The 15,773-nt window shown below is 47.2% G+C and overlaps 1 protein-coding gene across 1 annotated transcript in view; it reads left to right on the forward strand.

The window, feature by feature from the left end:
• Positions 1-15,773, forward strand: part of LRRC75A (leucine rich repeat containing 75A) — a 65,515-nt gene that overhangs the window by 18,802 nt on the left and 30,940 nt on the right. The window contains exon 2 of the mRNA XM_082068636.1: positions 6,645-6,773. Within this exon, the coding sequence (XP_081924762.1) occupies positions 6,645-6,773 (129 nt within the window). The remainder of the gene's footprint in view (positions 1-6,644; positions 6,774-15,773) is intronic.

A 15,773-nucleotide genomic window follows, 5' to 3' on the forward strand; every position in this document is an offset into this window, starting at 1 on the left:
ATTTCAAACAGGGAACGGCGTGTGATGTGAATGCTGCTGTTGTATTTGGAATCATCTGCTTGTTGTATGCCCAGATACCAAGGCAGTCTCTCTAGCAGGCAGTGGTAATTATGAAGATGAGTGATTCCTCCCCATTTGATAGTGTCATATTCTATTTGGAAATCTCCTTCTCCTTCCTTTAGCAAGGATCTCAGTTCTGCCTTTCCCCACCCCCCCATAAATACTTATTAAAAGACCTGTGTGTATTTAGTGCATGTGAACACAACATGGTAGAATATATGCATGCACAAATAAGTCTTCAGTGCCCATAAGGCATTTACTGTCACCTTCTAAGGACAAGAGTTGTTTGAGCTCCCGGTTACCTCCAAAAAAACAGTGGGGGCCTAAAGCAAGATTTAAAAATGTAACTCGTGTTGATGGATGATCAGCTGCAAAACAGATGGGGCTGTTCTTTGGATGGAAGAGTGGGTATGAAAGCCGTGCAGAGCTCTGTGTTTGCCGTGCTGGAAAAAAAGGTGAGAACCGTATGAGTGGGATTTTCCTGCTCCAGTTGCCTAAACATTAAATGTCTAGGATAAGCTAATTAGAGGGGCTTTTCTTGGCGGATAACTGATAGCGACAGCCACATCCAGAGACTGACTCAGCCCAGCTGCCTTAGAATAGGATGAATCACCGTCTCTATATGAACTGACAGTAGACTGAGCTTAGGTGACAAGCCTGGATCCTTACCTGACCGAAGATGAGATGCATCCTGTCTTGTAAGTCCATTTTACAACAATAATCTCAGAGACTTCTGCAAGGGAAAACAAGTATGTTTTTGTGTGGGGGGTGGCGGGGAAGAAGCACGTAGCCTTTGTCCTGGGATCAGCCACTGACCCATGCTGGGACAGGAGTCCCTGCACAACCCTTACTGCCTTTAATAGTCAAAGGCACTAGTGACAGAGCAAAAAGAGTGATAAATTGAAATTCTGCTTCTGACCTGTGGTTTGGACACTCTAGTGGGCCTCCGGGTTACTCCAGCAAACTCTTTGAGCAGACACACAAGAATGGAAATGGCAGATGCTTGACTAAATTTGTTCTATTTCCTTTTAATGCTTCACTGTGAAGTTGTTAATGTGAGTTCCAGCAGCAGAAGCAGAGTTAATAGGGTGGGTGTCTTGCAGGGTTGATGCATTAACCTTTTTCTTTGGATTTTAGCCATGTAATGTGGGGGGTTTTGGGTGGAGTTGGCTAGCAGGAGGTGAGAGTGGCTCTTCGCTGTTTGTATTCAGCTGTCAGCAAACTGGAGAGACCTGTGTGTTTGCTCACAGCCTCCTCCACGTTTTGCCCTTAGACCTGGGGCTTTTTTCCCCCACGTCTTTCCTTTGCAGAAGGAAAAACGGGGGGGGGGGTGTTGTTATCCCTGGGAATGGTTCCATGCAGAGGAAAAGAGGCTCTTGCCCCTTATGGCTGAGACTGCTGGGAGGTGGCTGCTGTCACCCATCCGACTGGGGAGCAGGAGGAAGAAGTGACAGGTCCCACCAGAAGCCATCTGGTGAGGTTCCGCATAGCCAACAGGGTCCTGGCTTGGGGCTGGAGCTCCAGCTGGAGCAACGGCCCCAGATTGATGCACTGGGTTGGATGGGAACCTGGGGTGCGGGCAGCTCCTGCTGGCTTAGAAAGGATGAGCGAACAGGATTTTGTGAGCTGAAGATGTTAAAGGCGGTGATGGATCTAAATCTTTTGAATTATTTGGAGGAAGGCCTCGAGTCACCTTCTCCAAATGGTGTTTCCAAGCTTTTTTCTATACTGGGATCCCAAGGTTAATCAAGATGGGGTGGGTAGCTGAAGTGATCTATTATCATTAAATATCCGGAGGTGCCTCCCTGAAGAAGTCGTTAGCTGTGGTCTGAGCAAATTCCAGTTGGGGTAATTGCATTTGCCTCACAGTTTAAAATAAATGCAGCACATTCTTCTGCAAAACTCTTATTTGCAGCTGTTTATTATCTGGATGGCAGCATCATATCTCTGCCCATTAATCTGTCTCTCTGAGTTTCTATAATTCCAACCTCCTGGAGGGGGTTCAAGCTGCCACCATTTATTATTGAGTCAGTCTGCCAGGGAAATGTTTACTTCTTCCCTGAAATATTGACTCTCTTCTCTAACTGCACCGTCACTTGAGGCTTGACTGAGCAATCCTTGGTTCCAAATTAATATTTCCTCTCTTAAACAGAAAATATCCCACATATTTAAACTCCATTTTTGTACCATTCGGTGGATTAGACATAGAAATTTGCAGTAGCAATTGCTGGTCTGGAGGCTCCCAGGATACCTTCTGTGATGCTCCATCCAGACCTACTGGTCCCACCACCAGCTGTCTGGTCACAGCTGAGTTGAAATTGGTTCCTGTGGTTAAAAATCTGTTTGGGGAAGACAATTGAGGGATGGATGGACAGCGTGACTATTTCAGCCTTGGTTCCTTAGGATACCCAGTTAAGAATTAAGCTGTTTATAGCATGTGTAAATGCCTTATTGCAGTATATAAATGGATGGTTTATGGGGGGTGTATGTGGATGGGCTGCAATAAATGCACCAGGCAGATAATCTTTCCAGCAATGCCCTTCCACATTGCATGGCCTTATCTCATAGGAAAGTAAAGCAGCACCATACTTTAGCAGTGAAGCAAATCCTGGAGGGCTCATCATGTGTAAAACAGGTGGAGGCAGATTCTAGATGCTGTGGCTGGCCATGGCCGATTACAGCTGGCAAATCCATAAATACCAAGTTTTACAGTGGCTTACTGACCTCATAATTCAACCAGACACTGGAGAATTTGTGATGGAGTCCAACATCCTAAAGATCAAAGGCAAGAAATTTTGTTCACTTGTTTTCAAGGGGGTACTTCATGAGGCAGGGGGGTTGAGCTGCTAAATATGTCCTTGGACAAGAAAACCAACCCCGTCACCTTTGAGCAAGCCGCACTGTGCCCACCGTTGAGTCACATCTCCCGTGCCTGTTTCGCCGAGCTGACCTTAGTCACCGCATTGCTAATGCTCACCTCATAAAATAATTTTTCCCAGATAAATTACTGCGGATGATTGATTGCCCACAATGTTAATCCTCCTCTTCCTTCATGCCCAACCCTTGTTTATAATACCAACCTCTCTGCTTGGAAATTCATCTCACTGCCCTGGCTATTAGTGGAGATAAGAAGCAGTTTTGGACAAGGTGCTGGATAAAGTAGAAGCTATTGGGATATTTATGAGCCGCCGTGATTGCAGGACCTCGGGGTGGTATTTTATACAGTAACCTCATTTAGGCAGCCAGTAACTGCATTCGCTCTGTGTTAATGAAAGCAGCAACAGCATAACCTGCTTTATCGTATGACTTCTCACGCGGACCTGCTGAATATTCCTCTAATTGCAATTCAATTTGCAGTGATAAATAGTTTAATAAGCGAAAATGGGCTTGACTTCCGCTGTTTATGGCTCCTTGTGGCTTAGGGGAGTATTACACAACGTTTCGTCTCATGGAAACACAACTTGGAGCTTCAAAAGCCAGTTGATCAACTCTTAGCTGTTGTCATGCTGCATTTTTTCAGGCAGCAGAAGGGGAATAACAGGTGGTTTTAGCCAACACCAGGGAAATAAAAGCTGGGGGTACAGCTCCCAAATGCCTTGCATTTATTTTTCTTTATTCACAGAGAAACTGCTGGCCTGGGGAAGTCAATGGTGAGCTCTTGGGGCTGGTTTTTGGGTGTGGGGTGGCTGTTTCTGTGGTTGTTGCTTGCCAAATGGACCCAGGTTGAAGGGAACACCTGGCACAGCATCAGCTCTGTGGAGCAGCAGGACTGACCGTGCCTGGGCTCTCACATTCCTTGGTGGGTTTGGTGAGTTTCTTATGACTTTCATGGCTGTAGGTGGGAAGTTCCTATCACTGGTGGCTGTGGAAAGAAGTGTTACAATTTTAATCTGGACTTCTTTGACTTATATTTCTAATTCCTTCTCAGTTGTTTTTTTTTGTGTGTGTGTTTGTTGGTTGTTGTTTTGTTCTGTGGGTTTTTTTGCTTGGTTGTTTTTATTTTCCAAATCTCACAGCTTTGCATTGCCACATTTGCAGAAGCCTTCTGCAACTTGTTGGTGGCAGGCAGGTTTCCTTCCAGCGGATAAGCCGTCCGCAAGGACTGATGAGTGGTTTGGCTCTCTGGGTCTCCTGAATCCAGAAATAAATCAGATAAATTGCAGGAAGGGGATGGGTGATGGCAGGGAGGATGCTTAGCAAGATGAATTGAGCAAGACTCTTGCTTTTCTATTTAGTCCCAAAGTGATCTCTGCTCCCTAGTCCTTAGTCTTGCCTGGCAAAACAAGACTTAAGTTGATGTGCTCAGTGAGGGTTTGGTGAGACAGACTTGGGGACAGCAGCTCAAGTCTGCTCAAGGACCTGCCTCACGTCAGGGTCGGCAGCTTCGTCCTTGGTGCTTTTTGATCCACTTGCAGCCTTTGAGTTGCTTTCAGTCACTTCTGCATTCCTGATTTTCTCTGCTTGTTTTGTGTCATTAATCCCAAATCCTGCTCAAGTTGGGCATTAGCACCGGCTGCCTGACGGGGGTCAATGTGCTGTTGAACGTGCTGCTCTGAAATGTCCCCTGGGCCACCTCCTGCTAGTGCCCTGGGGACATCAGGGCTCAGGGACGCAGAGATGTTCCCCTTCTCCTGCTGCACATGCACAAACCTTCCCCAAACCCCTCAGCGCTGTGCAAGGTTTTGGGTACACACTAGAAAAACATCCCTCTGTCCTGCACCTTGGTCCTGTCTGGCTCATAAATACTATAATTTTAAATCCTTATACTCTTCCTATCGACAGTTTCACTTGTTATGCAGGTAAAGATCCCCTGGGAAAAGGGAACATGCTGGACAAACCCCGAGCGACTCGAGCCAGATGCTGGGCGTTTTCTCCGCAGCTAGCACTTTGTGATTTGCTGCTGACAGCGTGAACTGCTGTTAAGTTATTAAATTGCAGATGAGCTCATCACTTGGCCTCGAACAAGTTTCAGCCTTGAGTGGCTTTAAAATATTACATGTGGTGGAAAAGAGACAGTGCTGGTGTGGCAGGGAGGCTTAGGGAGCAGCTGAGAAAGACATCTGTGCATAAAAAATGTATACCAGGAGGGAGAAGGGAATGGCTCATGTGAAAAATTTAAGTTTTCCCGGGAGAGAGGAGGAGAAATTCTCTGATTTATTGGTTCTACATTTTAATTTTAGCTTAAGAGAATATTATCAGACTTTTGAGATGCTTAAAGGGAAGTGGCAAGATGCTAAGCCTGGTTTGATCCTCAAAGATCCCAGTGTGTGGAGAGCTGTGTGTGTGGGATTACTTCTACCAAGCCCCAAAACTGGCTCCCTCGGATGTGCGTGGTGTTTGCCAGCGATGCCATACGACCGTGGGCCAAATCCAACTTTTACTTGATGTTTTCTTAGTCCTGATGTTGAGCTCTACCAGACTGGGAAGGCAACGTCCAGGCCGAGGTTAAATCCAACCATGGTGGAGCAGCCTTCATGGGCTGGTCTGGCCGTCATGGTGCTGCTCCTGGGGAGCACAGCGCACACCCTCATCTTAGCTCTAGATCTCGACACTGAGATTAAATCATATTTTTTTAAAGTGCAGACTTGGCAGAAGCCGTGGGATAGATCATAAATTGGTTCAGCTGCTTTATTTTTCAAACTAGGTATGTTTGCAATCGGTTGGGTGCTCCTGGCAAGGGAGAACAGCCCCACACGTGTGGGTTTCTAACTGCCTGAACTCTGTCTCCAGCATGGCTGTTCTTGAGGGTCAGAAGGCATTTTTCTTGGTGCTAATGGAGGTATCAATATGAGGATGTCATCATTGTCCTTATGGGCTGCTGCTGAGGAACAATACATAGTGGAGATAAAATATTTGAAGTTAAAGGAGTACGTTATATGTAACCCTTCCCTTCTTCGTCCCTGTGCACCAACATATTTCATAGAATGATGAGTTCTCTGCCAAAATTCCTGAAATTATTATGTCTAAGGATTGAAAATCAGAGCAAATAGTCTTAAAGGGGGCCTCAGGAGGTCTGATCCATCCCTAGGGCAGGATCAGCTCCATCTGAACTGTTCCTGACACATCCTTGTCCAGTCTCCAATGGCAGAGCCTCCACCCCTTCCCCAGGCAATCTCAGCACTTCACTCTTCCCCAAACCCCCCGGTTTATCCTTCTGTTTCCCTTGCTGCAATTTTAGGCTCGTTCCCTCCTCCCTAAGCACAGCAGATCCAGAGCACATCTACGCTGTATTTATTCTCCAATTCCAGTTTCATGCTGATTGAGCTGTCATGTCTCTGGAGTCATCTTTGATTTTGCCTTGTTACAAGCATACTGTTCACTCAGTGGATTTATGGCTTGTGAGAGGCATGAGACTGCTCATCCTACAAACCAAACCCCTTTTTGCAGAGCAGATGTAGCACAGGAGTGGAGCTTTTCCCAGGGTGACATACTCATGTGTCCCTTCCTTGTGTTGGGTGATGTGGGGGATCACTTTCCTCTTGGCTTCTTCATGGGGACCACCAATGTGGGCTAATTTTAAGATCCACACTAGCATTGGCTTTTGTAGCACATCTAATCTTGCTCCTTTACCCTGTTTTCTGCAGGATTTAGGAATGGAGTCCACCTCTCTGGATGATGTCCTCTATCGGTACGCCAGCTTTCGAAACCTTGTGGATCCAATCACTCATGACTTGATCATCAGCCTTGCTAGATACATCCACTGCCCCAAACCGGTAGGTACCATGGACTCATCACTCCTCTATAACTGTGCTGGCTTGATAAAACACTCTTCAGGGAACATTGACCTTCCTTCTGAGTTTCAGGGAAAAAAACCTGGTCACTGCTGTGCTTGTGTGTCTTTGGACAGGGAGAACCTGCTTGGAAATGGTGGTTTGATTGCAGAGTATTGGGCTTTCCAGCTGATCAAATGACGTCCACCTAACGTTAGTACTTTGGGTGTTAGCACTTTGTTTTGTGAATTATTTGTGCTTTCTGCCACTTTGTCTTTCTGTGTGGAAGACCTTCTCCCATCACAAACACTTTCTGCCTCGCTAGGATAACAGATCGTTCCTCGCCCTTGTGCGATATTTATTGTGACCCCGAATGATGAGAGAGTCCTCGGCTGTGTCTTCAAGGCCAGGTTTCCAGAAAAGTGCAGCCTCCATGAGCTGCCATTTGGGCTTGAACACAAGCAGGTTTCTCCATCCTCCAAACCCTTCCCGTGCCTTTTTGTCCTTGGGAAAGAGCTGCCTGGACCAGGGCCATGGCATCAATCATCCAAGTTCGTTACCGCACATGAGACTTCACACACTGACGTAACCTGGAGCGGGGTGTGGGGGCGCAAACGCCCCAGGTGGGGTGTGCACCTGAGGTTTGTGGGTCCGTCCCGTGTGATGCAGAGGGGGGCAGCCCTTCCCACATCCCTCCTGGAGCTACGGCACCACCAATGTCCCGACTGTGTCATGGGGGGGAACACCTGAGCAAGACCCAATTCCTGTTTGGGATCACACAGTGAACCCCAGATATTTTGGGGGTATTTCTGGAGGGCATGTGTGTATCTCCCAGCAGGTCCCAGTGAGTTCGTCAGCCCCCTGAATTTCTGCCAAGAGCACATTTGGCAAAATCCTTGGATTTTGTTTGTTTTTCCCTCCTGGAGACAGCAAACTCAGAGCTAGCTCATCTGTTCTCATTTCTACTGCTGAACTGCAGGTGTTTACCCATCTCATGCCTCCTTTTCATCTGCATGTGGCATTTTTAAGCTCTTCTTGGGAAGGGACTGTTCATCGCGATGATGTGCCTGGTGCCTGGTCTGAACTGGGGCGTGGAGGCATCACTTTCCTGGACTTACTGCTAATAATGGGTCTTTAATTTCCTGTAAGAGTGTATGAAGGGATAGAGTCATTCACTGCTGTTTCTTGTGGATGTTTTACTTAATAATAGACTCCACCGCTTTTTAAAAAGGAGGGAAAGTACTTTTTTGAAATATTTAAAGATTTCTTTACTTTTGCTGGTGAAAATCTGCAGTGACACTTGGAGTGTGTCTGCCTGGGCTACGGTGTGAAACTGGCTCTGGTAGTGCTTCATAAAACTCTCTACACTCAATAAACCATGTTGGGAAGGGTGGCGCGAGCAGAGCAGCGTGCAGATACGGCTTGGGGACATCAGGGACCCAAATCTCCACCTCTAGACAGAGGATGGATGTCCCATGTCCTACAGTATGAGCTCAAGATACTGACACATCCCTGTTCTGTGTAGCTAAACCCCTGCAAGGATACCAATATATCCCTTTCCCTTTTCTTATGGAGAATAAGATCCTTTCCTCTCTCCTCCCCTATGGGGCAACTAGATGGGGAACTGGAGAAACCTATTTTGACGGGCGTGTTTCCAGGCAGAGAGGCCCCGTTCCCCGCTGAGGTTACCCTTCTCCAAAGCATCGTGACTAAGCTGATTTCTGCTCCATGTTGTGCCCTGGGAGACCGACGGTGAGCTGCGGCCAAGTGTGCGCTCTGCACTCCTCGTAAAAATAACCCGAGGCCGCTGATGCAACGGCAAACTGCTCCGCTGCCCAATACCTGCTTTCTCACGTCTCCCTGCACGTTTCTTTTGGCACTAAACACGGTGAAGAAGTTAGTGCCAGTGTAAGCATAGAGATGCAAATTCCTAAGGCTGAATCGTGGGCGTCTAGCAAACCGTGGTGGTAAAACATAGAATAGTTTGGGTTGGAAGGGACCTTCCCAGCTCCCCCAGTGCCCCCCCTGCCATGAGCAGGGACATCTTCACCAGCTCAGGTTGCTCAGAGCCCTGTCCAGCCTGGCCTGGGATGTCTCCAGGGATGGGGCATCCACCACCTCTCTGGCCAGCCTGGGCCAGGCTCCCACCACCCTCAGTGTAAAAAATTTCTTCCTCATGTCTGGCTTGAATCTTGAGTTTAAAACCCCTTGTCCTATTGTAACCTGCAACGGTAAACCCAAATAATGCCAGCCCGTGCAGCACTGAGGCTCTTTTTCTGCTTGAGATGCTGCTTGTTGGCCGTATTAGGTCCTCTCCCCTCCTTTGCACAGCTCATGCACCACCCCATGCAGTCGCTTTGGTGCCAGAACACAGAATGTCTTCTCTGGACCAGTGGTCCCTTACGAGGCTGCTGTGGCAAATGCTGGCAGGTGGCGAATGTTTGTGGCGACAGCTGTATTAATACAGCAAAGAAAATACCACATACTCTGCTGTGCAGCAAGGCGCTCCATCAGGAAAGGGATCCTTGGGGGCCGGCAGGACGTTGCTAAGCCCTGGAGCATCCCTGGGAGATCGATGGGTGGTGCTGTGCAGAGCAGGGATTGTGCGGGTGACAGGCAGCGGGTCCAGCAACAGCAGGATTGTGCTGCAGCTCCTGGTCCGTGACTTGCTGGGGCTTTTGGTGCCACCAGCTGTGCTTTAAACCCTCTTTTTTTTTGGCAGCTCAGGGTGCTGAGTGAAAAGTAATTTAATCCCCAGTGTTTGGTGGTGGTTTTCCGATACATTGATTTTCTTTCTGTCTCCAAAACCCTGCATGCCTTAGTCACCTGGGTTATTATCCAGCATCCAGTCATCTTTCTCCCCAGACCTCTCTCCTTTCCAGCAGTTTCTTTGACAGAGACTTGGCAGCAACATACAAGAGCAGGAGAAAACTCAGGGCCAGGAGTGTTGCAGAGGTTCTGGCTTTTGCTCAGCCTGCAGAAGGTATGCAGTTGCATCTTGTGGCACGAATATACATGAATATGTCAGTTGAGGCAACTGTGAACTTGCCCACATCCATATGGAGGTGGGACAGATAAGAATGGGGCTGACCTGGACCCTGGTCCCAGTTAACCTGCTCTATTAAATACATGTCTGCTCGGGGTCTTAGGGTCTCTCTTTCCTCCTCCCTTCTGGAGAGAGCACTTCCCTGGCTTTCTGTACATTGCTTTCTCCACTCAGCCTCTATTATACCATCCTTAGCTTAAAGGTGACCCCTTAGTCTCTCTTCTGAGCTAAAATAAAAGTTGAATTGTCTTTCCAGGCTCTGGATAAACACGTCCTGGTCTGTATGGCCAGAAAAAAAAGTTGGCCTGTGCTCTCCAACGTGGCCGTGGCTCAGCACAGTTCTGTGGATGCTTATTCCAGCGAGTAAATTCAAACCAGCAGCAAGGCAAAAAACTGAACTTGTGCTGGAGGAGCCTGGAGAACTTTGAATGAGCCCAGAAATCCTTTGGGTGAGCTTTCACATGGATTCAGGGTGTGTTGTGGAAAGGCTGGACCGTGTCTCTCCAGACCTTGCAGAGATCCCAGCTCTCCCCGAGGCACTTGTGTTTGGGTGACTTTTGCTAAAGGAGCCAAGTGAAAACTCTTTTCCAGATCACTTGGAAGTGAGGGTTTGGATTTGGTCCCATCCTTTTATAAACATGTAATGCAGTTCAACCGAACCTGGGTGTCTTGAGTGCCCCTTCCTCGAGGGGCCGGGACGTGCCTGCAGCACAAAAGCCAATGGAGCCGTGTGAGCGCAACCTCCCATCTCTGGCTGGGGTTTGCTGGGTTGCTGTCTGCTGGGGAAGCTTTCAGATGGAATAAACGCTGCCGTTGCATGTGAGCATTGTGTTGAGCGGTGCCTGTAGATGTTGCACTCTGTATTTATCGCCTTGTGCAGCTATTATAAACCTTGGGTGTTTATTGTGCAGTTGATTGAGGCGGTTTTGCTCTTCAGGAAACTCTCAAACAAATCGTGCAGCGCTGCTTTTCCAACTGGGTGTTTGCAAAGGATCAAAGGCATTTGAACATGTGTTTTCTTCCCCACGGCCACGACCTTGGGGCAGTATTTTATCTTCCTGCCTCTCTCCAACCCCAGTGCCCATAGGAAGGTGCCAGGCGAGTCCCTCGGAAAGCGGCTCAGCCCTCGGCACAGCCCACAGCCACCCCTGTTTGAAACTGGGCAGTGTCTGTCTGTCCCCGTGAATGGGGACAAAATGCTTTAACAAAGCTACATGGTGTGGGATGGAGTTGCCCCAATGCCCCGTATCTCTCCTGCAGCCTCTCGGGCTTCCAGCATGAGTTGTTGCAGGCAAAGGAGCTGAAAACACAAACACGTAAGGAGCAAAGGGCCCCTGTAAAAAAATTTGCAGTTCGCTTTGCCAGCAGAAATATCTGGCCATAAAGTATTGGAAAATTAAACTGGTTTCTTTTTCCACAGACTGAAGCCACGTGTATGGATGACTGATGACCGTGATAGGGAGTGAGTCAGGCGTTCCTCCAGTTTGGGGACTTGTTGAATGTGGGATAAGCACCGAGCAGAGCCGAGCGCAGACAGCGAAGCCTTGGGCAAAGGCTGCTTTTTCCCTGGTGACCTTGGGCTGTTTGATTGCACCAGTTCTTACGGTTCTGAGGATGTACTGTGGAAGCTTTTCCAACCCCTGATGGCCGCCCACAGTAAAGTCAAAGTGAGATTTTGGCTTTGCTGATCCCCATCCTGCTGTTTTCCACGGAGGAAGGATTTTGTGCTGGTCGGTGGCCAGGGAAGGGCTGGCAGAGCAGCTTAGCAAAGCCCCATCCCTAAGTCCAGCTTTGCCTGGCCGTTCTTTGGCTGGTGCCTGCACTGCCTGGGCTGCAGCTCCACCAAGAAGGCAGCTGAAAGGTGAAACCCCCTTTCCATGTAGGGTGCGACAATGTAGTCCTCAGCTTCCTCACCAAAATTCGTAGTGTTTCAAGACATACAGTGACAGCAGGGCGTTTAAAAACTCTTCTGATAAATTGGTGTAGCTGGAGAGGTGATGTGCTGGGACTGGAAGCAAAATGGGTTTTGCCTGTGTAGCTCTGGATAGAGTGAAGATCTATTTTCTTGTTTGCTTCTTTGTCATTTGAGAAGTATACGCCTGGCCGCATCCCTGGCTCAGATTGCCTTTTCCTGCATAAGCTCTGAATTGATCAGGTTTGCAATATGGGTTTGATTACATGAATTGTCATCCATGAAAACACAGAAGTGCGGAAAGAAAAAGTGGTTATTGTGGCCTGGATGAAATAATCTATTTCTAACCCTTCTTTTAAGCCCCATGGTATAAGGATTTAACTTAAAGATGATGTAGAGGGTTTTATGCCCTATATTTTTAAAATGTATTATTTCCTATGGGGCTTCATTGAAGCTAAAATGAGCATTTTCCCTCCTATTTACTCTGCTATGTGCTGTGACATGTGGCTGAAATGGTAGGAATAAACACAGTTTATACAGGACGAGTATAATCAGGATACCATGACCACTAACTCAGTATCTTTACCCCCAAACCAAGCATAGAATCCAAATCTTCCACCATGTGTGTTATTATTTTATCTTGAATTTAAATTATCATTCCAAGTTTCTGACATCACACTCTTTTTTACAGCAGTACAAGCTGAAGTTATAGGTATGAAGTGATGACACCTTGAGGGACACTCAGGCGGTCTGTGGGGTGATCTTGTCAGCCTCGATGACCCTCTTACCTTCTCCTTTTGCTATTAGATGTACAAGGAAAATGCATCTCGCAGATCTTTTTGCAAAGGACTCGGATACCAGATGCAAAGTTCTATAAGAGCACAAAGCATTATTTGTTGTTTGCTGTAAGAAACATCATAAAAGGAAGCTGATTTATGAATGTAAACCCTCTAAAACCCCAAAAATCTGATATAAAAGGAAAAGGGATGATGGGGATTCAACTAAGTCAATTGTATTCTGTATTAATGGCTCCTTTTTTTTTTTTTTTCTGGTCTTGCTCCAAGTGTGAAGATCACTCTTTCTGGACATCTGCAATACATTAATACATCCTGCAGTATGAAACGGGCTCAGACCCCACTAATGACAGCTCCGGTTCTTTCCTAATTTAATGTGTCAAGCCCTCTGCTCATCTTTTCTTTGCAAAAAGAAAGGTATTCTCTAAAGCCATTGTGTGCGAGCTAAAGCTGAGCAGAGTGCTGTGGAAAAGGGGGGAAATTGCACTAAAGGTTTCTTCTTTGCAGTTTCAATATTAAGGCTAAAAGTGAATAATGGTGAGGTCTAGATGGGCTGTGATGATACCACTACAGGCAAATCATTGGTTTCTTTGTGAAATGGGACTGTGGAGGGAGAGGGGACATGCCATGCCACAGCCCCCTTGCCCAAACCCTGTGTGATGTGCGGAAACCCTGGCTGTCCCCGTCCCTCCCTGCCTGACGAATTTGCTCCCCAGCACTCAGCCCGTTTGCACGTGGGGATGTCGAGCAGTTAATCACAGTCTGATCCATGGTGCTGTGCTGCTGGCGTTTATTTTTCTTCTTAAAAACACCCCACCGTGCCAGCGTCAGCAGGGAAATGGCAGGGTGCCACCTTTATTAAAGCACACTTCATGGTGTAGGAACCCAGGGATAGCATTCCTGTCCTTAAAAATAAATAAATAAAATCCATTAATTAATTAATCCAAAATTAATCTAAATTAATCCAAGAATCATGACACCACGCTCAGTTCCCATAATAATAAGACAACCTTTCTGAACCACTGCGCAACCATCTGCGAACCCTCCTAAATGCCACAGGGTGGATTTTGTCGGCTTGGAGATGGATTTTGCGACGGCATCGAAATGTCAGGTGCCACATGAGCCGGCGAGTGATGTGCGAAGCGCCGCGTGTGCAGATTCCCCTCTTCTGCCAAGCAGTCGGAGCATCTTGGGTGACACCGGTTGTCAGCGATGGGCATCGTCACACCGGTCGGAGCTGGAGCTGAAGATTAAAAAAAAGAACTAGGAGCAGGAAAAGACATTTCATGGTGTCTCTGTCTTTTCTCAAAAGGCAGCAGTTGCCAGGCACCCCAGGTGAACTTCAGATCTGAATCCAAAGCTGAAGTGGAGGGAGAAGGGGGCAGGTCAGCACAAGTATTTTAATGCCAAAAAGAGAAGGAAGCAGTCTGGGGCTGCGTTTTGGAAGGATCTACCAATTCCTAACAATGAGTCAGGTTTTTTTCCTTCCCCACCTCTTTGTTTCTCTTCTCAATTTCTACTCCTCTACAGTAAAACACCCATAGGAGATGACATAGACCCCCACTGCCTCTGCTCTTGACTCTTCTATTACTGCTCCATGGCTGGACAGAGAAGAGACTCCTCTCACCTTGCTTCTTGGTGGCCTCCCCTTCATGGTGGGCAAGAAAAAGAGCCCTAGGAGATGCTCTGCTGTTGGTCATGACAAGCAAGTCTCGCTTCTAATGTTGGTGAAGTCTGTTGGAGAAGGGTTTAGTATTTGTCTTGTGGCAGCACAAGGAAGGGCTCAGCAGATCTGCCTTGATGTAAAAGGCAAAATATATATTTTTTACATGAGGTACTTGGGGATTTCAGGTTGTCTTCTGGAAAATATTCTTTCCTCATCCATGCCATGGTGAGGCCAAATCTCACCTGCCTCTTCCATAGACCCTCAAGTGAGTAGAATAAATAGTTGTCAACTGCTTGCTCTGCTCCTCTGCCTGCAGATTGATACCAGCTTCCCAAGAGGGCTGGTAGACGTGGCATTTTTTGGTCTCTGGATGAAAATGCTCTGAAATTTAAAAAAAGTCAGTCTATTAATACACAGGAAGGGTTTGCTGCTCAGTCCTGTCGATGTGATAGAGCATAATGAGAGCTAATTAATATAGAGAGCATCTGAACTGAGTCCCTGGCCTCTTATTCAATGCATTGTTCCCCTCCAAACGAATGTCACTTAAGAAGCACATTGAAGAGCCACTCACATGCGATCCGTGCTGCAAAACCAATATGGGTCAAGCAGACTTTGTCTGATCTTGTCCCTTGCTCCCAGAGAATAACAAGATGGGGAATATTGCTAGGAAAAGCTGTGATGAAGAAGGTGAACCACTGAGGCTGAGCTTCTTTCACTAGAGCTGGCAAGGGCTGGAGTTGCCTTGGTTAAATCTAAATATTTTCTAAGGACTCTTGTGGCACAGCTCTGGCAGCCAGGAGTTGGGTATCATCACACACAAACACTGGTGCAAAGGCAGGTTCCCACCCCAGCGTCCAGGACCGTCTGTCCTGCCACGTCTTCACCCACAGCCTCTCCTAATAACATCACATAAGTGTCCCCGAGGGAAATGATGGATGAAGAAACAGGTACTTCATTAAACAGTAACAACATATTTTATTGATGTTTTCTGATGGTAATTGACGGTTGAGTTCAGCTCATTTAGCTTTTAATCAGAACATAACTTACCGCAAAGGAAGGAAGCGTATTGATTCCCTGCCTCCTCGCAGGAGCGATATTTATTTACCTCGAGCACTGACAAGCGTGTTGTGCTGTACGGCTGGAGCAGAGAGCTGGGGGACTTGGGCACTTGGATGGGTATTTTGACATCTATTTCCAGCCTAACTCACAGGTTTGCGAATATTAAACAAGCAAATGGTCTGCTGGCGATGTGGTTTTGCCGAAATGAATGGTTTAATAAGGACAGTTGGAGGGTTTTAATAAGGAGGAGGTTCCTCTTACATTGGGCAAAACGTAATAAAGAAATGCTAAGAGCCAAGGGCTGGCACATCGGGAAGCTGCCAGCAGGACTTTCTGTGATTGCTCTTCATAGATGGCAAAGACTGTAGTTTCTGGCCAAAGTCCAGCAAGTGATTAACTCACAGTTTGGGATATTTGGGGATTTGGGTAAGAGCTTTATCCCACCCCTTCCATCGTCAAAGAGTTTTGCAATCATTAGGTAATTTGCTAATCCTCCTGATTTCTCTGTCACTTTCCTTTTACTCCT

The sequence above is a fragment of the Streptopelia decaocto genome, assembly GCF_964273445.1.
Source record: "Streptopelia decaocto genome assembly, chromosome: 18".
Classification (NCBI taxonomy): domain Eukaryota; kingdom Metazoa; phylum Chordata; class Aves; order Columbiformes; family Columbidae; genus Streptopelia; species Streptopelia decaocto.